The sequence below is a fragment of the Nelusetta ayraudi genome, unplaced genomic scaffold (assembly GCF_046127955.1).
Source record: "Nelusetta ayraudi isolate G7.1 ecotype Tasmania unplaced genomic scaffold, CSIRO-AGI_Nayr_v1 ptg000169l, whole genome shotgun sequence".
NCBI classification, from domain to species: domain Eukaryota; kingdom Metazoa; phylum Chordata; class Actinopteri; order Tetraodontiformes; family Monacanthidae; genus Nelusetta; species Nelusetta ayraudi.
In genome coordinates this window covers 46,352-69,712 of record NW_027466219.1, presented here as the reverse complement: position 1 = coordinate 69,712, position 23,361 = coordinate 46,352, and the positions used below count along the sequence as shown (strand labels likewise).

Sequence of the window (23,361 nt, the reverse complement as noted above, 5' to 3'; positions counted from 1 at the left end):
AAGATCAACAACTGCGGGGTTTCGCTGAAAAAATAACATTAAAAGACCCCCGAATTCCTGTGTGATTTTGCATTGCAACAAGATTAAAGATTAGTGCAACAGCAGAGTAGATATTTGCGGGGGTAGGGCGTGGTATAAGTAGTCCTGATATTATAATGTTAGGGTCTGATTTCTGTGTATTTTATTTTTTTTTAAATGTGTCCCAGTGAAAGCCATCCGTATTCTAAAACAATCTCGTCCTCGTCCAAAATCACATGTTGCCTCTCAGGCGATGCCAGACGCCTGCTGAACCCAAAGTTGGCGATATAACCTCTGAGTGTGACAAGACGTTGCCATGGAGTTTTATAAAAACATTAGTGTAGTGACCTAAATTTCATTTTACGTGTGGGGGAAGACACGATTCGCACAGAAGAATCTATGCTTAAAAAAAGCAAGCCTGTTTGTGTGGATATGACATGAATTCGATAAGCTGCATGTTGCATGTATCCCAAATAAGTGGGATTGGTATTTTGAAAGTGTCTCACAACGGACATGTTTCTCCTGTGTGTTCGCCACGTGCTAGGCTAACAGCCGCGTCCCGTCATGCTAATGAAGTGATATATCCGTGAAATACTGCAACCTTGTTGTATTTAAAACACCTGGCCAATTTAACAAGCTCTGACACTGGTTCACGATGAGGGTAACACACTGCTAGGGTGCAGAGACGAGCAGTGTGATATGTCTAGGGCGCAGGCCTGCAGTCTGTGCAGGTAGGTGGCGCTGGCGGGAGGGGGGAGACGCCTGTGTTCACTTCTGTGATCAGCTCTCTGTGACCGTGCGCGTTATCTGAATGAAGACCTACAAGTGATGGTAATTGATGTAGAAACCTTTGGAAGGGGAGAGCCGGACCGTTGTGGCTTCTGACTTTCAATTTACAGATAAAATTGAAAATATTGGACCTAAAAATATTGGAATTGTTTGCGGTTTGGCGATAACATTTGGCAGAACTGGAAATCTGGAATGCCAAAAGAATTGAGATCAGTTGCTGCTTTCTTTTTCCACATGAAGTCCTATTAAATATAATTGCTTTCATGCACTGCAAGGTTCCCAAAAACGTCCCGCTCTTTGCTCCCCCGCAGACGTAAACAGCGGGAAGGACTAATGTCATCTGGCTGACAGTAAGTTCGGCCCTGATGCAGCAGATTCATTCACCGATTTGTTTTGAAAGGTTCTAAATGACGTTGTTGCCGGGGGTTTAAGTGAGAATTCTGGGAAAGCCTTTTCATTGGGAGCACAATCTAAATGGACAACATGTGTGAAGCCAGGCTGTGGGAAACAGTCTTTGTCGAGTAATCACAACAGCTGCATGTGTCTCAGTTCAGTTCACACATTTCAAAACTGAAGGGCGACTTTTGTATTTTGTCTTGTGCAACTTTGCTCATACTGGCAACGGAATACAAACTTTACAACACAATGCCGGGACCAAACTCACACAAGTAGGCCAGCATGTCAAAGGGGAGAAATCGGGCCTCAGTTTCCGGCAATAGTCCCACAGAAAACTCAATCAAACAATCAGACCTCCACTTTTAAACAAACACATTCGCTGAGCGGCAGTATATTTTTCAGACGGAGGAAAAGCCAAACATCAAACATGGGTGTGTTTGTGTAAGCGCACGTTTTTGACCGCCAAGGTACGCCTCGATATTACACCAGATGTCTCCTGTAGCCACATCACGCAGATAAGGTTTAATTCTCCAGAGTCTCGCAGATTTCTGATACCGAATGCAGTTTGAGCGTACCATTGCTGATAATTCTTCTTCCTGTCGTGCCGCTCTCGACTTCCTGCTGCAGGGTTAATGAGAGTGCCACTGCAGTGTACTTCTACTCTTTGAAAAAGCAGAGAAAACTTCCTCCTTGGCTTACCAGATGCTGCCCAACTCATGTTCTGTTCTGGGGCAACAGAGAGAAAAGTCAATCGATTTAAGAAAAAAACAAAAAAATCAAAATTTGGCCAACAGGTGCCGTAGTGGGACTGCCAAAAGAAGAATGTCATCCACTACATTGCATAGAGATTATTTTGTAGTGTTATCTCTCATTTGTCCTGACATTAAAAGCATTTTGTAGTGCAACTAAAGTAGTGAAATCTATCTTTTCAAGGCACAATAACATAAAATCTTGCAAGACCAAAATCGTATTGAGCCATTTCCTGACCTACTTCTAAAATACAACTTTACTTGACCTCTATGGAAAGGTCTCTTCTCACTGGGGGATGTCGGGGTCCCTGATATTTACAGACGTTCAACCCACTCATAATGTCGAAAGGATTAACTTCCTTATTGACATTGCATTAATAACACTGACTCGAAATTCATTTTCCTTCTACCAAGAGACCACTCTTGCTGAGTGACGAGGCAAGAGGGGAGGACAGCGTGACGGGGCTGCAGGGAACACAGGGACTTGGGTCACCGTGCTAACAGGACACGACCCTACGGGAGAAGGTGGACCGCAGCAAGGGAACCTTAAAGAGGCAGGACTCTGTCTGGCTGGACTCCAGTGTAAACACGTCTCTGGTTTCTGTCCTGGGCCTGACACAGCTGGACCTTTTTTTTCTTTCCCCTTCCCGGCTTCAGGTCATAAAGAGTCTCAGCTCTGTTTCCCTGAGGGCCGTGCTGCTAATCAATGCTTCCTGTGGTGTTCTGAGCTAAATTGAGACAGCATTACAACCAGTTCTGTTGGGTACATAAGTGCAAACGGTCTGACCTGTCACACCTTGTTAGATTGACAGATCTGTTTCCTTTGCTTCCTCTAATCAGATGATCAATGACGCCCAAGTGAGAAGATCTGTTTGTTAGAGTCCTGGACACCCGAGAGGCCTGAGAACAGCCGTGTTTGTTGTTCTACTTAAAGAAAGGATCAAACAGCTCTTAAAGTGGAATCCGGACATCATGAGGGTTAAAGAGACACTTCATGGTTGAAGTTGGGATTAATCAAGTGGAACTGAAAGTGTGCAAACTGAGGAACAAGGTACTGGATAAGGCAGCACAGACAGGCTAACTGGTCTGCTGTGATAATGGTACTGTGTTGTAACCTGGCACGCTGGCCACTGGATGGAACTTTTCTCTCAACCTTTGCATTTACTTTACACACTCACAAATTGGTACGTGATTTGGTAAAAGTTCTGTACACTGGAATCTTTCCATGTGATCAACCAGCTTGTTCAAAAGGTGTAAGATCAGCGCTGTGTTGTGTCCTTGCTCTAATGTAAATGATTGTCAAAACTAATCTTTCCAGCAGAAATGGTCTATTTACAACCAACAGTGGAAATGAGTTTCTGGCCTTCTTCGTCCATCCTGGAAGCTGATTAGTTATGAAACTTTAAGGCTGAATTAAATCGCTGACTACTGGACGCTGATGAGCTGGAGCAATGATAGTGAGGCTAAATAAGTAAAGGAAGGATCTTTCTCGAGACGCATATTATTAATAGGAAACAATGGTCGAGCGAATTATACGGGACCGTTATCTTCTGAGCACATGGAACATCACTGACCCATCCATCATGTCTGCTGAGGTACTGTCTGCACCATCCACCAGACTGATTGGCTGACCTTTTCTGACTGTCTTCGTAAAAAGAAGAAAACAGTCAGAGATTCAAGGGAGTTGGACGAGGCTGCATTACAACAGAGCAGTGGATCTAACTTTGTTAACATTCTTCCCATGACTAGAAATAATTCGTCCTCAATCCATTTGACCGTAGCTGGCGCTGGAATGGAGGATCTGAGTCTCCAGTCTGGAACGATAAAAATGCAGAGGGCAAAAGCGAGTGAGATCATGTCTGTGATCCCACTTGATGAGATATCACAGTTGCGGTATTATATGACGGTGCTTCATTAAAATGAGGGAGATAAATCAAATTGGGCCAAAATGAGCTGAGGAATATGGTCATTACAAGGGGCACCTGCTGGACTGAACCTTTGCGTCATCGAACGGGCGATTCTGTGAGAATGTCCTTGTGTAAACACAGCTGAAGCAATCCTTCCGTCTGAGCTCAGTGAGAAAACTCACCTCTGCTGAGGGGAGGCAGACGACCACGGACGCACGTGCAGAGAGACGGGCCGTGGGGGAGGGGTGTGGGCAGAGCGCCTGCCAAGTGTCCCGTCCAGAGAGACAGATGGGGCGAGAGTGAAGTGGGACAGAAGACACGGCCCTGACGCGGAGAACGGTGGCAAGAAAATGAGCCTATAAAAGGAAATGAGGGCCAAAAGCTGCTGGGAGCTCTGAAGACGAGCCTGGGAGCACTGAGTTTTTGTAGAATTCTCCCATAGCACAGCCTGATGGAACCCCAGAGTCCTCCCATGAGTCACAGCAGTCGATGGAGTAAGGGAAAGGACACAGGAAGATGTAGGACCACAGCAAACACACCCAAAAAACTCCATCCTGACTCAAAGCAGTTTAAACTCAGTTTAAGCTGCTGACGCTCATTAACTCAAAACTTCTGGCTTTGAGTTCCGACTGAAAAAAACAGATTGGATTTATTATACAATTAGAGTTAGTGTTGTAATAGTGTGTGGTGTTGCTTTGGAGTCACTGCATTGCACTGGAGAAGCTAAACTCAGTTTTCAGTGAAGAAATTCCATTGCGAAATGCTAAAACAGCTGCAGGACACTGAAAACAGAGTTTCCAGCAAATTATTGTTCCAACAGCAGCAGCCTCTTATAGTCCAGTTTAAATATCTAAACAAAGCAACAAACTTTACGATTAATTAAGTAATTCTTTTTAGTCTGCCAGGTGTTTGCCTCATCCTGTTCGACCCTTGTTTTTGCCACTTCCATACTAGAAACTCCCACAAAGGATCAGTTTTAGCAGTAAATTGAGCTGAATTAATCTGCCTCTGCTGCTGCTGGTTATAGGGGGTTAAATTTGGTGTTTTCCTGAGATTTTTAGGTCATTAATCATGTGAGGGATGAAAATAGATACATGGAAATGGGTATAATATGGGCATATAGAGTCAGTCTGTGAGAGTTAGGCTCTCGATTCATCCGAGGATTCAGATGATGCGGCTCCTTGTCTAAGGCAATATATAATCTATAACCACTATACATTAAGAGATTACAAATGATGTGGATCTTGCATCTGGTATCCTTGTCCTGTTTAGAAACCTCATCTTATTTCACTCTCCCACGTTTTTGCTCACTGGATTTTTCCCCATAAAGTCCAGCTTCACCAAACTTTAAGGCTAAAACTCTCGGCCCTCAGCTAGAGAGAAAATCAGGTGCCCATCCAGACGCGGGGTGAGACATATTGACCCACTAAATTCGAGCCCTGGCTAACAATCCGAACAAACCCTTGACAGATTTACTGAACTTTTCAATCCTCTCTGACAAAATAGTGTTTTCAGCTCACTTCAATATCTGGGCCATTTGCTCCCCTCAGGGATGTGTTCTGTGTTGACCAATGGGCGGCAGAGAGCCAAGCTCGCCAAGCCTTTCCTCAACATCACAAAAGACGCACCACAGAGACTAATCAAATAATCACCACCACAATGTCACGTTTCCACACACAATTTAAAAAAAAAAAAAAAGAAAGGAGAAAACATTCCTGCCTTAACAATAGTTAAGCAAACAAAAGGCTGCACACACTGTACAGTCATTCGCACGGGAGTGTGCACGCACATGCCCATCTGCACAATGCGGAGTATAAAATGCAGCAAAGGTCAAATGGGTCCCTCTCTGAGGGATACCGGCAATACCTATTTGGAAAATGCACACACACACACATGCAGACACGCACATTGCAGATACAGGGACGGCCCACACATGGCCTTCTCATCCCAGGCTGTGGCTTTCTGAAGCCCGGCACAATGTGCTCTTCCCCTGATTGTTGTTGCAGCGGCTGTGTTGCACCTCTTTGCAACGCAGCTGCATTTCTGGCAGAGGATGTGTGGCTCATTATTCTGTCCTTATCATAGACAGGGCTCCTTCCCTCAGCCAGCGCTCACACTGGAGTGGTCGGTCACGTGTCGGCTTTCCACGAGGTGACCTCATCACACCCCCGGCTCATTCACATTTGGCTCCTGCTTTCCGAATGAATTGAAGAGGCCAATTGTGCAGCTGCGCGGCCGGCCTCAACTTCCACTTCCATCAATTTGCACGAGTGGCCCAATTCTCCAATGGCTGGTCTCAGCAGGCCCTGCTTGATTTAGTTTTGATCATGTGCTCGCAAGAAGTCAGCTATGCCAACAAGGAGCACGCTGGGAAGAAAACATCTGTCACATTTAACCACTTAGCCCGAGATGAGGATGATTGCCAGAGCAGATGTCGCCCCTGTGTGTTTTCCAGGTACTGCAGAAATCTGAAAAGCTTCCTCTGCGCGGATCAAGTTCTCGCAAGTCAGTCCTCCGCTGCCAGCTTCATCCCCCTCAGTTCAATCAAGCTCAAACACCTCGAGAATCAGGAGCCCTCGCACCAAACATCCTGCTCATATTAGTGCCTCAAGAGCTTTCCTTCCTCTGATGCTGGACGTTGATAGCTGGAGAGATGGGCTGTTGATACATTCACACATAGCATCAGTTTTTTTTCCTCTTCATGACCCCAGTGGCTCATTTCTACCACTTGAGTCTGAAATCCGAACAGGAAACCAAGACTAGAGATGTGTGCATGAAGCCAAAGGGTCAAAGGCAAAACTTCAAAATTTGCCCCACAAACAAGTTCAGCAATGACTTCCTTTAATGCAACTTTTGATTTCTATTGCTCCTTTAAAACATTATTCAAGCCGTGAGAAGGGATTCAAATACGTATAAGTCATCCGCCGTAGAGCTACTGCATTTTTAACTGACTCCATGACCAAGAAGTCAAACTTGGGGGCACATAAATCAGGCACACGATCCCTCTTGGGCTGAATCACTACCATCTTTGGCCCTGGTATGCAGAGCCACACCTGCAAATTATTATTCTATACCCAATTCACTCTAATCACTGGCCATTTCAAAATGCCTTCCATGCCTCAAGATGTAGACAGACAAGACGTTACACTTTCTAAAATCACCTCCTGTGTGTTTGCCCGGCCGAACCCCCTTGTCATCGCACGTGTTTACAAAAAGAGACAAAATATCCTCACAGTCCGGTTCCCCTGCAGGTGGGGGAATTCCAAATGTCGAGCATCACATGGAGACGGATGGTGGGAAACAGCTGTAGAGCTCAGGGACCCAGGGGCCGCTTTTGGGAAATGACACAGCCCTGTAGGCCTGATTTGATATTAAAGAGAATGTTTCTGTGTAATTCTAATTCTCTGAGAAACCGTTAGCATGGAGAACTTTGGAGTTGGGTCGGAAGCTTCAGTAGCTTGTGTTGATCGATTTTGGCTTCATTTGCCAGCTTTTGCAGTTGAGTAAAGCCTGTCAGTGTCTTGTGTTCCTTTAAACGTCTTCAGTACAGAAATATTTGACCCAACAAAGGGGTGTTGTTTGTGCAAAAACACCCAAACGCAACGCTATTTGTGTTCTGTTTTCTTTACTTGACAGGTGACCTGCCTGGTGTACAGGGCTAAAATTAGACGGCCATCCTCTTAAGTTGCCGCCCTCGAGCAAAGCTGCACAATGCACAAGGAGCCGAGCTATGTCACATGCTTTAATTCAAGGCTCGACCTAACCTGATAAAAGCAATGGACAGTGGCTCTCTTCATCACGCAGAACCAAAATTACTTCTCATATGAGTGCCCAGAGTCTGATACAGAGCCGACCAAACAGTCAGGCATATGACATCCACCACGGACTGGAACAAACAGCAAAAGCAAAACATGCTCACATGCGGAACAAAAACAAGGAGTCAGCATCATGTGCACCTTTAACTTCCTGTTTTGAAAGAAAAAAAAAAAACTGGAAGGTAAATACAAAAGGTCTGCAGTGAGGGAGTTAAGTGTAAATCACACAGAGCCACGTTACATGCTATCATTTAGCCTCAACATTACAGGCATTAAATGCAACATCTGTGTTCTTTCCCCCACCTAAGATTTTATGACCTTTTGTGAGCAAAATCAGCAGAGGAATGTGCGCATGGGTGTGTGTGAATCGTTAAGGATAAAGTCAACTGTGCAGGCATTTTTTTTTCAAATTGTGCAATACAACCTTCACTAAGGCTGCCCCCCCACCCCCCCGGCCCAAAAAACAACCAAAAAATATTAAATATTAAAGGCCCACACATAATGATATGAAACTGCAAACAATGTTGATCTGTGTTTTCTGTCACAAAGATGTCTGGGTAAAATCAGGAAGCGCTGACCAGTCATGTCTAAGGAGGCAATACGTTCACCTCCTTATGAGCGGATTAACTCTTTATTAAATAGAATTTATATCATTAGCAAATAAAAACACTTTGCCCCCCCCAAAAAAACAACAACATACAATTAACTGTCTGAACTTTAGACTCTAAAGCAGCTTTTTAAATCAATTTAATGTAAAAAGACCATACACATGTTTTGCACTGTGATTTTAAAATGTATCTGATGATGTTTGTTCACCGCTGCGTATTCAGATGTGGTTTAAAACACACCTTCAACAGCCACAGGAATTCATGAGTTAATTTGTCTTGGGGAGGTCACGGTCCCATTCATCAGTCCCTTGAGGGGTCAGAGGTCCAGCAACACCCTGCGTGCCATCGCCGTGGGTTAAACCTCTTCACGCTTGTTTGCCGAAAACAGCGCGAGGGTTCATCTCGCAACATCACCGGGAAACATTCCCAAACCTTGGCTGCGCGCTCGCGGAGCTGAAAGCCCGCCTACTGGAGAAAACGGACACTCCCACAGCAGCTACTGTGGATCACAGAGCGCGCAACGGCGAGCGCGATCCGGGCTCGTTTGAACAAAGTGCGCTGTCAACAATCAGCACTAAATAATAACAATAATAATAATAATAGATTTTATTTGTAATAACGTAAAGGCACCAAGTGAAAAAAATAAATACACAAAACTCACCGCTTGCGCTTTAGAGGCGAGGACGGCGATGAGGGCGCACAGTAAAAGCAGCCTGCAGACCAAAGCAGCGACAGCGTCAGTGTGCCAATCACCTCACAGTGCGTTATATGTGCAGTAAAAAACGTTCGATTATTCATCTCACCTCACGTTCTGCGGTCCCCCTTTGCGTTGTCCCTGCATGGTCCCACTCCCAAAACTTTACTTTCAATCCGGGCTTCTTTTCCCCCCGTTTGGAGAAGCCTTCTACTGCATCACTGTCCCACCTAAAAATGCGCCCGAGAGCAGAGATTCACTTCCAAATGAGCTCCGACAGGTGATCGATATTGAAGCGCTGTAGTCTTTGGATAAATTCCAAACCCAATAAAGACATTTATTTGCATTTAGTTGTCTTTAAAGCAGGCCTACGTTACCTCCAGTCTCCCACTGGGATTCCACAGGTTGGATGAAGGAGTTGGCACCCTGGATGACGCGCGCCGGTTCCCGTGCAGCGAGCCTCTCTCTTCGGGCACCTTTCGTGGAGGAAAATCTCACCAGATATTCTCCCCTCTTAATGCGCCAAAGTGTCTCCGACAAGTCGCTCTCCTTTACCGAGAAAAGCCAAAGTGTTTGTAACTTTGAGGGTTGAGTCGAGTTTGCATGGGCGAGGGTGGTCGCTCTTTGGGAGGGGGTGTGGTGCAGCACACACAAGACCAAGTGGCATCGATCCGATCCTCAGATCGTTTCGGACAAAGATGCAGCCAAACGTGCCGCTTGAAGCGCTCCGACGATAAACCGTAACTTTTAAGCCAGAGGAGGAGAATCGGCAGTGGGCGACAGGTGTTTGTTCCCCGGGTCTCGTCTGCGTTCTGGCCGCCGCGATGCTGTTCCCGTCCGGCGCACTCATCCTGCCGCTGGCGGCTCTCTACTGCAGTTTAGACCTGAGCGAGGCTGAGGTAAGCAAATAAATATACATCTCCTTCTTGTTGATATTTCGAATGCATGTGGGCAAAAATATTGGCGAGTTGTTCAACTTATGTTCAACTTGTTCGCGAATGAGCGCAACTTTGGAGCAGCGCGTCCGGTTCTGTTGGACTCTGTATCTCGGCAAGTCATGGGCTTTGCTTTTAGGTGTTTTGACATCTGTTTCATCTTTCTTAACTGCTTATAGTTCTGAGCGAATCATCAGATATTCTGTCTTGATTAATCAGAGCAGCAGCAGAAACTGTAAGAGCGGCGGTGTTTTCAACTTTACACACGGGATTTATCTTAAATTAAAATAAATTAAATTTTATTAAATTTTATTTTATTTCACTTTTTAGGGCTCGCTTTCGCTTTTGCACTGCTTGGGCACACAGGTTGTACGCGTCTCTTCACCTCCCCTGTCAAGACTGCTGAACACTGTTGAGTTGAATCTGCTCTCAAACTACAGCCTCCTCCACCTCTGCAGGGAGGGTGGGACCCTTTTTTTTTCTGGTCATGTGCATGTAGTGACGTCACACCAGAATGAGGATACAGATCATGATTTGACACCATGAATGAGAGGGACAATGTCGTCATCGTTCTTGTGGCTCTACTGCTGAGAGTCAAAATACGGCTAATATCAGAGGTTTGGTGTAATCTCACATTTACTAGTCTTCAAATTTTGCTCTCATGTATATTTATTTTTTGCATTAGGGCACATCAAGAGTGCTAATGAGAGTTTTTTTTTTTATGGAGAAGCTGTAGATGCTCCTCTGAAAGACCGGAAGATCGCCGCAACTGACAAAAAAACACTGTTTGCTTGCAAGCGTTTCACAAGATAGCAAATCTCAACACAGTAAATATTTGTGCTATGTGAGTTTCATGGTCGATGTTGGTGGCATCCAACCAAGAGGAAGGACTGGACCACTTTGGATACTTTTGCGGATAGAGTTTCAAAAGCTGTTAACGCTTGAGTGAGTTTAATGGGAAACTGTGGTGGAGGATAAAGAAAACCCTCCCGTTTTGCGTTTTCTCTTCAGTTTTGTCACACGTGGTGCTTCAGTCGGAGGCACAGGTGGAGCAGAGATGGGACGATTATACCTGCGTCTTGTTAAGAATATATTTTGCAGCTGTGGCGTACAAGAACAAAGAGGATGAAAATGCATCAAAAAGAAAATAGGTTTGGGAAACTAGAGCTAAAACAACTACTTCGCAAACATACGTGGCTGGTTTGAAGGTATGGACTGTGCAGCTTGTCTGGTTTGCAGAGAACTCGAGGTGAGTCTCTTATTTCGACTGCTAATGTTTGCTACGCTGAGGTCACCTATAGTTGTACAGATGCTGCCAGTGGTGGTGGGATCAGCTAATTAGGAGAGAAAATGTGGCTCCACCTGTAGACTGCACAGAAAACAGCACCCTAATAAATGATTTTTTAAAAGTATTTTTATTGGAGGCTTTATACGGAGGGCTAAACATCTAAAGACAATCTTGTATAGTAAAATACAAGGCTGCTCTGCTGGAATAAAGATCTGAAAATTAATTTAGTGTGAACCATTATTGTGTGATAGCATCACAGGTGAATTCACTCTCAGCACAATGACCACCATGACTGTTGCACTCAGAAACAGCAAAAACACTGGAGGTCAGGATCCGACCCCCGTGAACCCCTGCAGGTTTCCGAGGGTCAAGTGAAGCCAAACAGCAGTGTTCTGCTCTACAGGAGAGTCGATTTGTGTTTATTTACTTTACAAAAACAAAGCCGTGTGCGTGTTTAATTTCAGCCAATTCAGAGAGAAACGTGAAATTACAACACGAGTCGTTTCACTGTAAACTGTTTGAGCGCCGCTGCTGGTATTTACCAGCCTGCAGACGCTCCGGCCCTCCCACTGGGGCGACTCAGAGCAGGTCTCCAAAGCCTTAAGGGTGACACTGCGCTTCTGCATAAATACAAAATTGGATGAAATGTAAATAGAATGCTGGCAAGAGTCCACAAGGTTCTTCTTTATGGTCTCTCTCAATCCACAAGCACGGGGTCTGACTTGAGGCCAAGTGTGAACATTCATCACCAAAAGCAAGTGCGTGCAAACTTAAAAGCGATAACCCAGAGCCAAGAGCCCGTCATCCTGGCTTTAAAAAGTCAACAAAAGAAAATATCAGATCCCGCTGCCCTTACAGCATTCAAGAATGAGATTTATGCCGACCTTTCTTGCTTGACTGCCTCCTCTGATCCCGAGGGAATTTTCAAAACAGAGCAGTTTGCCTTCCTTGGCGGCCCTTTAAACCTGGTTAGAATGAGTCATTAGGAGCTCCTTGGAAAAAAGGCGGCGAAGGAGGCAGAGGAGGAGAAAGAGGAGGAGACAGCAGATTCCTGGAGTGAGTTTGTGTGTGGGATGTTGGATGGATGCACTGGGAAAATGTAGCTTGATGGGAAACACACTCGCCTTCACTGCATTTTCTAGCTTTGTCCTCGATGCCCCAAGACGGGTCAGGACGGGACGGACCCCCACGGTGGTGGGCCACCTCGCTAATCCACCGCCCGGCCGAAAGAATGCTTGTGCATTGTCCCTCTGGAAGCTCAGGACTGGTGGAAGCCTGATCTCCTGACTAAACGCTTCCCTAAAGTGCCGACAGGGCCGGCTCGCGCCTGTCCTGCCTGAACCCGAGCCCGCGGACAGAGACGACAGCTGACCCCCCCCCCCCGCCCGCGCCTGTGGGTGACCACCAACCATGCATTGCACCATGGGAAGGCACAACTCCCCAGACCCCCCCTGCACGCCCCCCGCTCTCCCACAGTCCCAGCAGGACTGTAAAAACGCCTCCATTTGGAAGAGTTGCGAGTGTGTCGGCGTCGCCCCGTTTTGACAGGCGCCTTCAGAGCCGATAATTCTCCCCCTGACCCTGATGGTCGAGCGGTGTGACGGGCATGGCCCTGTTTTCTTGAGTGTGTGTGTGATTTTCTGTCTGTCTCTCTGTGTGTTCTGCCCCTACCCAGGCAGAGCGGGAGGGAGGATTTACCAGTGGTTATGCCCACTTGGGTTATTTCCCATTCAATTCCCTGTGGTCCAAGCATCATCTAGACAGGTTTTTTTTTTCTCTCTCTCTCTCTCATAGCTGCACTTAACTTTTCCACACAAAAAGCCAACTCCTTCTGTCCCACGCTAATAGCTCTTACACGTGAGCTGCCGCTGGATCAAGTCGTTCCCCCTCCGGATCAGTTAATCCTGGTGGCGCATTGTTTCGGTTTGAAACTGGCCGCTCAGTTTGATTAGCTGCGAGTGGATTGGTTGGCTGTGGGTCATTTTAGCAGCTGGGGTTTATCAGCTTGAGAGTGACAGGGGAGGAGGGGTGGTGGTGGAGGGTGGCTGTTAGAGGAGCCGCGCAGGGAGGTGACAAGATTATGAGCCCCTGGAAAGTGGTGGAATGTAGGCGGGAGCCCGAGATGACACCCTGTAACAAATCTCATTAGTCTCACTATCTGCACCCTGACCTGCACCTCCACCCTCCGCCGCCAAATCCCTCTGACCGGCGCTGGATAATAAAGACGGCGACGAGGGTTTGAGTCGATTTATTGCTTTGAGTAGGTTTTTTTTTTCTTTCTTCAGCTGTCTGTCACCTCACGTGTCGTCGCCTGTGCAGGTTGGAGAGTGCGGCCGTGCAATGAGCTGTTACGTGATGTGTGAATTTCATGACAATGCACACAGGGGGTTTCGGGTATCTTTTTTTCTGTCTTTGTGCTTTTATTTCGAAATATCACATTTGAGGCAATGGCTTAGACAGAGGAAGGTGTGGAGGTATGCACAGTGCCGAGGTTGCAGGGCCGAGTTGAGTCGTAGCGGCTACTGCTAAGGTGCCGGGTAGCTGACATGAGCTGACTTTTTAGCCGTCAGTGTCAGCTGAAAGGAGCGGACGCAACTTTAATGATCATGCTTGAAATTATCGGTGGTATGAATCGACTGCCCAGTGTCTGCTGGTCCAACTGGAGACTCGCGCTAATTTGGAGGAGGAGGGTTTGCATTAAAATTAGAAAGGGAAAGAAGCTCATCCGTTGTCACATGACCACAATGCACCTTTGGTGAAGTTTGGCCTGTTTGCCAGAAGATGAGACAGGCTTTAGATGATCGATGAAGAGGATTTTTTTTTTCTCAGATTAGCAGCATTTGCCATTTGTTTCTCCTCAAACACGACAGATTGATCTGTTTTAGCTATTAAATTGTCTCCTAGAACAAAAACAACATCAGTTTTTATAGCACATTTCTTTTATTACTTCATATTACTTTAGAACCTGTTAAATTAAAAGGTGGTTTGTGACAGTTTGATTTCCTAATAAACTCTGTTCAAAGGTAAAAAAAAAAAAGAAAGAAAAAGAAAAAGAAAAATAAGAAGACTATGTCCTTGTTTAATTTGTTTTGACTGCAGAACTGATTGTTCCTGAACATCGGCGGGGCCGGTCTGACTGGTTGAGGTTTGGGAAAACATTGGTGTAATGTAACAAAGTAGAATTATTGCCGGAGCAAATGTTTCGTGGCATCTTAAGTGGAGTAACATATCCTGCAACCCACACGGTGGACCTCACAGACTCCTGCCGTGCCACCTGAGCCACTAGCAGACATGGTCTTTGTCGGTTGTTTCTAGAAGAGGATTGATTGGAAGAGCAGAGCACGATGAGATCTTTGCTGTAATTTAGTACCTGCACGTGCACGCCCAAAACCTTGAGGCTGTTTCCTGAAAGAGCAGATGTCCTTTCCATCTTCTGCCGCTGGCCTCTTTATTTTGCTGTTGTGTGCTGCTGCTCTGGCCAGTGAGAGTCGTTCACTTGTGATTGTTCAGCTAGAATCGGTTTTAACAAGGCAGTAAGAAAATAAACACTGCCAGTGGAAATGTTAAAGGCCCCATAGTATATCTGTTTCCTGAATTCTGTGTTGTTGTTTTTTTTTACCTGGACTTCAGTGGAGAAGCTTCACATGTTTAATCATCCAAGACTCTCAAGGGACCTACTGCTGATTTAGCTCTCTGTTTACAGCCTCCTGCAAAATATTCAGTTATTAGCTTTGGCTTTAAAACTGCTGATGCTTTGTCGTGCCTCCTACACATTTGGAAGGTGAGAAAAACAAGTTGGTCGACTGGGGGTGACGCCACTGACCTGTGCTGTGACATCACAAAGGGGCCGTCACAGATTCTCTGGAAGGTCTTGCAGGCAAAGGAAGTTATTTTTTTTAGTGTAAGCAGAGTGAATTTTGCAAAACATGGGACCTTTAATACATGGGGAGGTTTTGAAATGTTTTAGATTAACAGATTTTAAGACTCAGTTTGGAATCTCTAAGGGATGAGGGAAATCCTACAGGCAGCCATATGTTCAAGCTGCCGTCTTGATGGGGACGATAAGGCAACAATAGAACAATAGAAAGCAGCTCTGTCTATCAGATAGCAGCCGTCTGAAGCTGGTGGAATGGTAATGGGGGATTAAAGAGCTCCATTATCTGCAGCTTGTCGCAGACTTGGTGAAGTGCCGACATAAAGGCCATCTTTCTCTGGCTCTGGTTATTAATTTTTTTTTTTTTTTTTTAACTTACCACTTCCCTCCCGCCGATGCCTCCTCGGCGGTTGCTCATATAAAACCAGCTTTGTTTCTGATGCCGGTGATAATTTTATGAGGGGGATAATTTCCTCGCTGGCAGCCAGCAGCAGTTTGTGTTTGAGCTTGTGTCGTTTGAGAATTTGAGACACATCGACACACGCCCTTCCTTCCTGACAACCTGTTGCCCCGTACGGACGTATTGTGTCGCGACGGCAATAATTATAGTCGCTTTGTATGGGCCGCTAACTGTTATACCAGATGCTTCGATTCCGTTTGTGTGTACGTGCGTCAAGGCCAGAGATGGACGTGTGCGTTTGATAGTTGTTTTTTGGTGTTTATGAGGTGGAAACTGAGGCTCATTTTCGACTGAAATGTTTTGTTAGCAATTAAACAGAATATTTTGTTGGTTTGTTTTTGAGATTCTTTGACCATTTTTAAAACTGTATGTTATATTAAAAAGGCTGGTTCCTCTTGATCCTCTCTATATTGTTGAAATGATAATTGTCTGAAAACTTTTATTATATTGTTATTATAGTCTTATTTCATGGGCTTTCAGTGTCTTGGTGTTGCATGGGGGAACCATCTGTGAAACCCCAGAAGAGATACATGGCTTAGAAAATAAGTCTATTGCCTTATTAAACCTCTTTGCTTTTTTCTCTTTTAAACCACTACTTGGCCCAATTCTATTGTGATGAAAAATAAGTAAAACACTGGTAAACTGTCTGCCTCTGGAAAAAAAAAATTACAACAGAAAAAGTCATATCTGTTAGTGCTAACTGTAGAACCTAAACATGTGTCACTTTTGATGGGACCAAGTCTGACATTCATCGGCACTCATCCATCGACTAAACAACTTTATCCAGCGATTTTAATTTTTTAGGTCAATGCTTCCAAATAGCTTGGCATGTCGACAAAAAAAAAAAAGGAAGCCTGAGAATGCGTATTGTTTATCTGGCTGGTACGGAGTCACAGAGGTCGTTCCCTGCTTCTCGCGTGCTGCTGCCATTCCCAGATAGTGGAGCACTCTTGAGACAGACTGGAGGCCGACCCAGCCCCTTCTCCCCTTTGTGAGCATAAAAGGCAAGGAAGAGGCCTTCGTCCTCGCAGAAAGAATGGCTTCCTAAACGCCACATCCTGTGACTGAGCGTTTTAAGCACGAGGAGCCGGACTGCGCAACTCCGATGCTCTCATGAACTAAACTGCCCCCTCCTCGTGAGAAAACACTGTACAAGTGCGCCTGCTTCCTTCTCTCGGAGTTTCTTTCTGGATTTCCACCAACCAGTGGCAGCTTTCTCCCTCTCGCGGCCTCAACGCTGTTCTGCTGAGAAAACGCAGAATCTCAGCCCCAGAGGGTGGCTGGCCAGTGTCGTCGTAGTTCACAGGCAGTGAAGGTTAAAGACGGCCGACTTCTTTTTATATTTGTGTGAACAGCGAAGAGGATTGTAGAGGAAACATCATTTTTCTTTAACAATAGCCAGAGATACGTTGATGATGATGTTGTTTCTCGTCCCCCCCCCCCCCCCAGATTAAAAGTATGAATATTCTGCTTATGGGCCAAGTGTGTAAGATCCTAGTAACATCTAATGGCAAGAAAGTGTGTTGCAAACAGATTTATACCTGCAAATAATGTAGTAGCAGTAAATATTACGCACTGGGCCTCTGAAGTCGGTTTTTCATTCCCGTTATACAGCCAGATTTAGAGCATGTTCTCGTTTGGGATCCACGAGGACACTTCCATAGTTTGCCAGTGAGGTAATGGTTTGTTCACATGCACATCCTTAAACGTGCATGTGCACTCTGGGACACTAAAGGAAGGGCTGAATTATCAAGATGACCCCTGTGCCGAGAGCCCCGTTTGAGCGGCTAAATCCCCTTTAATGGCCGAGTCCAAGGCTACAGGTCAGCGGGATGAGCCCGTGGAGGTCATGTGACTGGTCAAGACTCGGGGTACAGACAGACGAAGTTGATTAGGAGAGGCCACTGACCTTTGGCATCTCAAGAAGGAGCAGAGTGCATGCTGGAAGCAGCCGAGTGTCCCGCTAAATGGAGCTGAGTGGACAATTAATGCTTAACATGAAATGAAAAGATTGGAATTAGTTAGAAATTGCAGCTTTTAGCCTTTCACACGCGCACGCTCACACGCACTAGTCGTGCTGCCTGAGAAATCATCTGAAACAATTTTCACATTTTGTCGGCTTAATTTCGCATCTAAGTCCGCTCAAGAGGGACGGCTGCGTAGTCTTCCGTCGTCATTTTTGCGCGTCCGCTGACAGGTTCAACAAGCTGTGGCGTTCCCGAGGGTTGGCTTTTGTTTGTGGTTCTGTCTGCGGTCAGTGACGAGCCGACCCGCCGACTCTTTAGAGCGGACTTGTGCAAACGTTGGGATTCCGTTGTTGTTTTTGTTAAGATTCTGAAGATAAGCGATGGCCAGCACACCGTTGAAAAGCGTGCTTTTGTATTTATTATTTTTTGATGTGCCGCTGTTTATAAAGAAATATCTTTTCAAAGGCATTTGCCGGGTCAGCAGGCAACATTGTGAGATTTTAACTATTGTACAGCAAGGCATACTTCATCTTGAGTATGATGTGAAGTTCACAGATTGCACCCAGCGTAGTCAATCCATGTTCAACACTAAAATTCCATTAAAAGTCAATTTAAGCTTCCGCTAAAGAAGGAGATGGAAACTGAAGGTGACCTTGAACGAAGGTCGTCCTCTTTATCTGCGTCCCACATGTTCCTGGGCACATTTTGTCTTCATGACAAGCTGCAAAACCGTCTGTCTTTTGTGCCAGTGACCTTCTGATTAGGACAACCTTTGATCTCATTTCATTCTCTAAGGTGGGTTCCAGCAGAATCCCAAATTTCTGATGCTGCCGGGATTTCAGCGCAGGGTCAGTGCTACGTCGGGCTGTCGTCGTGGAGCCAAGAGCAAAGATGCGGTCGTGTTTCTCCCATGAACTAATGGCCGTCTTTTGTCAAGTGTGGATGAAAGACGCGCAGTGTGCACCTCTAAAGACAGACAGATTGCACCTGTGTGTTTTGTGTTTGCTGTTTCTTTGTCATGGAACACAGAGCAGATTCTCTGTAATCACTCCATTAATTTACTGTGCTGAATCACGTGTCTTTGTTTTGGTGTAAAGTTGAAAAGGCTGTGTGTGTGTATAACTCTCTGCAGATGCGTCTGCTCTCGGTTCCAGGAGCCTTCAGTTATTGAAATGAAAAGCCTGCGGCTCTGCAGCCTTAGCTTAGCCTTTCAACACATCTGTCCCGCACGACTCCTGAAATGATGCTAAAACGTGAGCCGCGTCTTACGGCAGATTGTTCACGCAACGTCTCTCCAAGTGCACAACTCGCCACAGGCCTGTGGGGTTGAGTTACTGGCACCCACTTGCTGTGCGCTGAAAACCTTCAAGATGGAATCTAGATTCTAAGGCGCGAGCCGTCTGTTCGGGTTTGGTTAAGACCAGACTGGATTCCACGCGTCACTCAAACACGGAAGAGCGCTTCCAAAGATCTGTCTGAGAGCATCAAGTAGTTTCAGATCAGAAAGATAAAAAATAGTTGGCCAAAATGAAGATCCACCTGGTATCAGGAACGTACTCTTTCACATCGACCCCTCCCTGTTTTCTCACGTGCTGCCATCCGCCTCCCACATGCCTCGTCTTCCAAGTATGGCAGAAAATCTCCCTCCGCCGCCTCCCCCCTCCTCCCGTCCTCTCACCTCAAACCCTCCCAAGTACCAGAGAAGGCCAGGAATGTTGGATCAGCACGTTTTAACCCCGGCATAATCTTTAAAAATAAAAAAAGAGAGAGAGCGAGAGAAACCTCGCCCATCCTCCCCCGCTCGCTGTTTATTAATTTATGGCTTTTCTCTGTTTATCTGCCTCTCGCTCCCACTCTTGTGCGCGTAGACCAGTGGCAGAGGTGCATACTTGCGGTTGGAGGCACCTGTGATCCTCCCAACCACAAGTAAGAAAAACTCACAACCACAAAAACCCCCCCACAAAAGGCTGCAAAGAGTCAACACACATGGATGTCACAGTTATTTTAACTCTAGAATCAGCAGGGGAATAGCAGTATTTCTGTGATTTAATGTGCATGTATGCGTGTGTGCGCATGCGTGCCTTCTCTGCCCTGTCTAATTTATTGCAGGGGATTATCTCATCTTACCCTGTAACTGTCTCATTTAGTTTTTACCTAATTATCCCAGCTGCCGAGGGAGATCTCTCTGACAGCCACGCAGTAAAACCACCTTGATTGCCTCCATATGGAAGCTGAGAGGTGAAACTTGCTGGAGCCACTCAACGAACACAGCAGCTTGTAAAAGTCGACGGTAAAAAAAAAGAGAGGGGGGGGGGGGCATCGGTGGGGTGGGGCGTGAAAAGCTGTAACACTTTGTTTGTTGTTTAATTTGGACTCAAATTCCCTCCAAAGAAAGAAGAATGGACATGTTTCACTTAGCAGCACCACACGGAATCTGATTGGACGATGGGTAATTGGACCCAAAACGGATGAAGCGGCACGGGCAATTTGTACCTTTCCTCAAGCACGTAAGCTGCCGTTAAACTATGCACGGTGGGAAATCTGTTGGGTGGGGGGGGCAGGCGGTGACGTGCGGTTGATAGTTCGGGAGAAAAGCAACTCCAACGCAACGTGACTAGCTAATAGCTAACAGTCCAAAAAAAATGTTCTTGGGCATCGCCTCAGCTCGGAGGTATTTAATCAGCCGTTGGCTGCGTTCAACTGTTCAGCGTCATCGCCTGTTTCCCCCCGACTGAAGTCCGTATCAGTGTGGAAGGAAGGCTTCCTCACACGGCCTGGGAGATAAAATTTCTCTCTGGCTGCCGAGAGAAAAATCACGCTCCTCTTGCAGGAGCTCTGCGATAAGAGCTGCCCGGTTTTTTTATGCTCCTGACAGACGGTGGCGAGTTTCCCGCCTTTGGACGTGAGGTCACCTGAACGCGTCAGGGGAAGTGGCGGGTGGTGGGGGGTGTCTACGCCCGTCCCTTACAAGAGTGAGGTATGGAGAAGCCAGTAAAGCCTCCCACACCTCTGACCTCAGCGGTTTGGAGCTTTTCTGGGAGAATTCAGCTGAAGAGGAAGGTGTGACAGGAGTGACACTGAGCAGACCTGAGGCCAACCTGTGGCGATGGGAACAAATCTGCCTCCGTGTGGTCACACTTGGTATTGTAAGATTCTGAAAGGCAATCTTACAGGGGATTCAGCACTGGGGTGAAATTGACGTGAATCAATGCCACTGCACTTGGGATGAGGACCTGAATGGCTTTGGCCCAGAAGGCCAAAAGCAGCCAGTCACAATTAATAAAAACTACATACAAGCTGCATTCCCTGAGTGATTCAGAATGTCTTGGGCTCTCCTCTCCCGATGGCCTGTCCAGTTCAAATCGTGTCTAAAATATACCGTGACTCTCTACTGAGAGTCCAAAGCACAATCTCGCCTGGAAACAGTGACTGAACAGTTTAGCCACGAATTTCAGTAGCCGCCTTGACAGCTTTTGTCATCACTTTTGAAAATATGTGAGTTCGCCGAAGCCAGAAGATGCATCCGCAAAATTTACAACCACATTTGAGTTTTTTTTTTTTCAGTCCAGTGAGCTGAATTCTGGGAAACATCGCTCTTGATCCTTCCAGGCTGTCCTGTAACAGGCTGTGCTATGTCTGAGCCGGGGTGTTTTTTCCTCTTTGTGGGGATTCTTATTTGGATTTAGTTATGAAACGGCTCTGTTCGCTCACCTCTAGTTTACTTTGAGAGCGCTTGAGCCCATGTGGGGATTTTTCCCCCCCACCGTTCTGTCTGCATGGCCTGTTATCTCCTGAGTAAACATGACTCACGGCTTCCCTTCTCCTTCTCCCGGCTCATCTCGGTGCCTTGTCAAATGATGTCACGCATTTCGAGCAGGTGTTGCGGAGGGTCCGGAGCCTTAAAGGGTGGTGGACTTCCTCGAACCCTTGAGCTCGTAACGCTGTCAAGCCGAGTTCATCCGAGTACGTCGTGAAGGGCCGTGCAACAAATAACGCACGTTGCTTCTTTTAATCCTCCCATCCCCTCACTCTGTTGAAGCCGCCTCCCACCTTCACGTTTCCCCTGCAAACCAAGACCTCAGTAAACAGTCGCAAACAGACTGTCATAAACTCGCAGTTATGACGGGGCTCTGTTTTCGCACCGTGCCCGGTCGGGATAAACACGCTGCCGTGTTGAGTTTTCACAGTTTGGAGGCGTCCGAGCCTGCCATCCAGGCACATGAGGGTGTAAACAGTGAGACACGTGAGGCTGCGCGTATTGCACCATTTTACTGGATCTGATACAGTCCCCCCAGAGGTCGCTGACTCACACGGCCCCCTGGATACCAGTGGCTGTTAACACTTCAGGTCTGCACTCTGAATGGCACCAAAACACATTAGCAACCCGCATTGTGCTGGTCGTAAAAAGTAAAGGCCTGTTTTAATGAAAAATTGTCCTCACTGTTGTTTCTAACTATGGGTTTATGTTTCCAGTCTCCTGCATAAATGAGACACGTTCATCTTTTACTTCTTTTGCTAGCCCCACTCTTCAGAATTGTGCACTACATTATGCAGTTCTAGTGACCGACCCTTTGTGATGTCATAAAGGGCTTCACTTCCGGGCTTCACACAACTGCCAGGTTTTTTATATGTATATATATATATATATATATATATATATATTTTACATCTTTTTAAATTGTAATACGTTTACAGGGTTTCATTCCCCTGTCTGAGAACATCCAACGCCTTCCACGTTTTTTATCTCCCTCCAAATGCATGGAAGGGCCAACAAAAGCGGCAGATTAAGAAGGAAGCCAAAACCAACATGGGAGGCTGTAAACAAATGGCTAAATACGCCGTTTTCTGGAGATCAGTTGTGGTTATTCTGGGCAGTTGCGTGCAGTTGCTTGATTGTGAGTGTGGGATGAGAAGCGCAGATCTGCAAATGTTTATCGCGCTGAGTTGTCAAAGACGTGTTAATACAGATAAACCTGCTGGTGCAATGCTGATTGTAGGACCAGTCTGGTGTTTGGGTTTATATGATGATGGTGTGCAAACGGACTAACAATCAGGAGCAGTCACAGGCCGCTTTCATGTACCCGCACATCACAACATATGTGTTTGGAGATGCTGCGAGAGATACCGCGGTCTGGTGTCTCTTTTCATGGCACACCAACACACAAAGCGGCCTTATCACCGTGTCCGTCATCTGGACCCTCCAAATGGCTGGAATGTCTTGTCAGAGACAAGGTGCAGGAGGCGACGCTGAGAGTAACTTGTATGTCAAGAACTGAAGTGGTGCTGACAAGATGCTGGTTTGTCCTCTTGTAGTGTGTGTTGCCTCCCACGGCGGATTGGCAGAAATCCTGCAAGACTGTTTTAGTTGCAACAGACTTTGCATGTAATTGAGTTCACATGTTGCATTTTCTTAGGACTAATATTGGCTTTTCCTGTGTTTATCTAACAATGCTGATCTGATTTTTGGGAGAGAGTTGGTTCCCATACATCCCAGCAAAACTCCTGCAAAGGGTAGTAAAAAAAAAAAAAAATACTAGGCAGAGGGGAGCAGGAGAAGAGAGGTGATGTTCCAGAGGTGTTTGAGGGCAGCAGCGGTGGGAAACGGGGTATAACGCAGAGCTGCCCGCACGTGTTCTATACTGCGAATGGAGTAAGGACAAGTGCATTCAGACAGGGTGGGGCCGGTCGGAGACTGAAGGTCCTGAGAGCCAAGTCTGTTTTCAGTGGTTTCCCAGGGTTCCAGCGCCATACTGATCCACTTATCAGGTCTGCTGGAGAGGCTCCGCGTGTGAGAAGAAAGAATTCCGGGGGCGAGGGAGGCCAATACGTTTCAGACGTGACCGGGATGTCCGTAAAAATGT

General features: G+C 46.3%; 2 protein-coding genes across 5 annotated transcripts in view; one reads left to right on the top strand and one right to left on the bottom strand.

Annotated features, from left to right (window-relative positions):
* Positions 1-9,536, bottom strand: part of col4a2 (collagen, type IV, alpha 2) — a 44,143-nt gene extending 34,607 nt beyond the window's left edge. The window contains exons 1-3 of one of the 2 annotated variants that reach the window (XM_076014656.1): positions 9,354-9,536; positions 9,086-9,206; positions 8,944-8,995 (exon numbers count right to left, since the gene is read on the bottom strand). In XM_076014656.1, coding sequence (XP_075870771.1) covers positions 8,944-8,995; positions 9,086-9,123 — 90 coding nt within the window. In that variant the 5' untranslated portion in view covers positions 9,124-9,206; positions 9,354-9,536. The remainder of the gene's footprint in view (positions 1-8,943; positions 8,996-9,085; positions 9,207-9,353) is intronic. The other variant, XM_076014655.1, reaches the window with a different exon arrangement.
* Positions 1-23,361, top strand: part of col4a1 (collagen, type IV, alpha 1) — a 61,136-nt gene that overhangs the window by 20,834 nt on the left and 16,941 nt on the right. For 2 of the 3 annotated variants that reach the window (XM_076014659.1, XM_076014657.1), the window contains exon 1: positions 9,648-9,875. The exons of the other annotated variant lie outside the window; for it this stretch is intronic. In XM_076014659.1, the coding sequence (XP_075870774.1) occupies positions 9,801-9,875 (75 nt within the window). In that variant the 5' untranslated portion in view covers positions 9,648-9,800. Of the gene's footprint in view, positions 1-9,647; positions 9,876-23,361 lie in introns of those variants that run through there. 3 annotated transcript variants of the gene reach the window in all.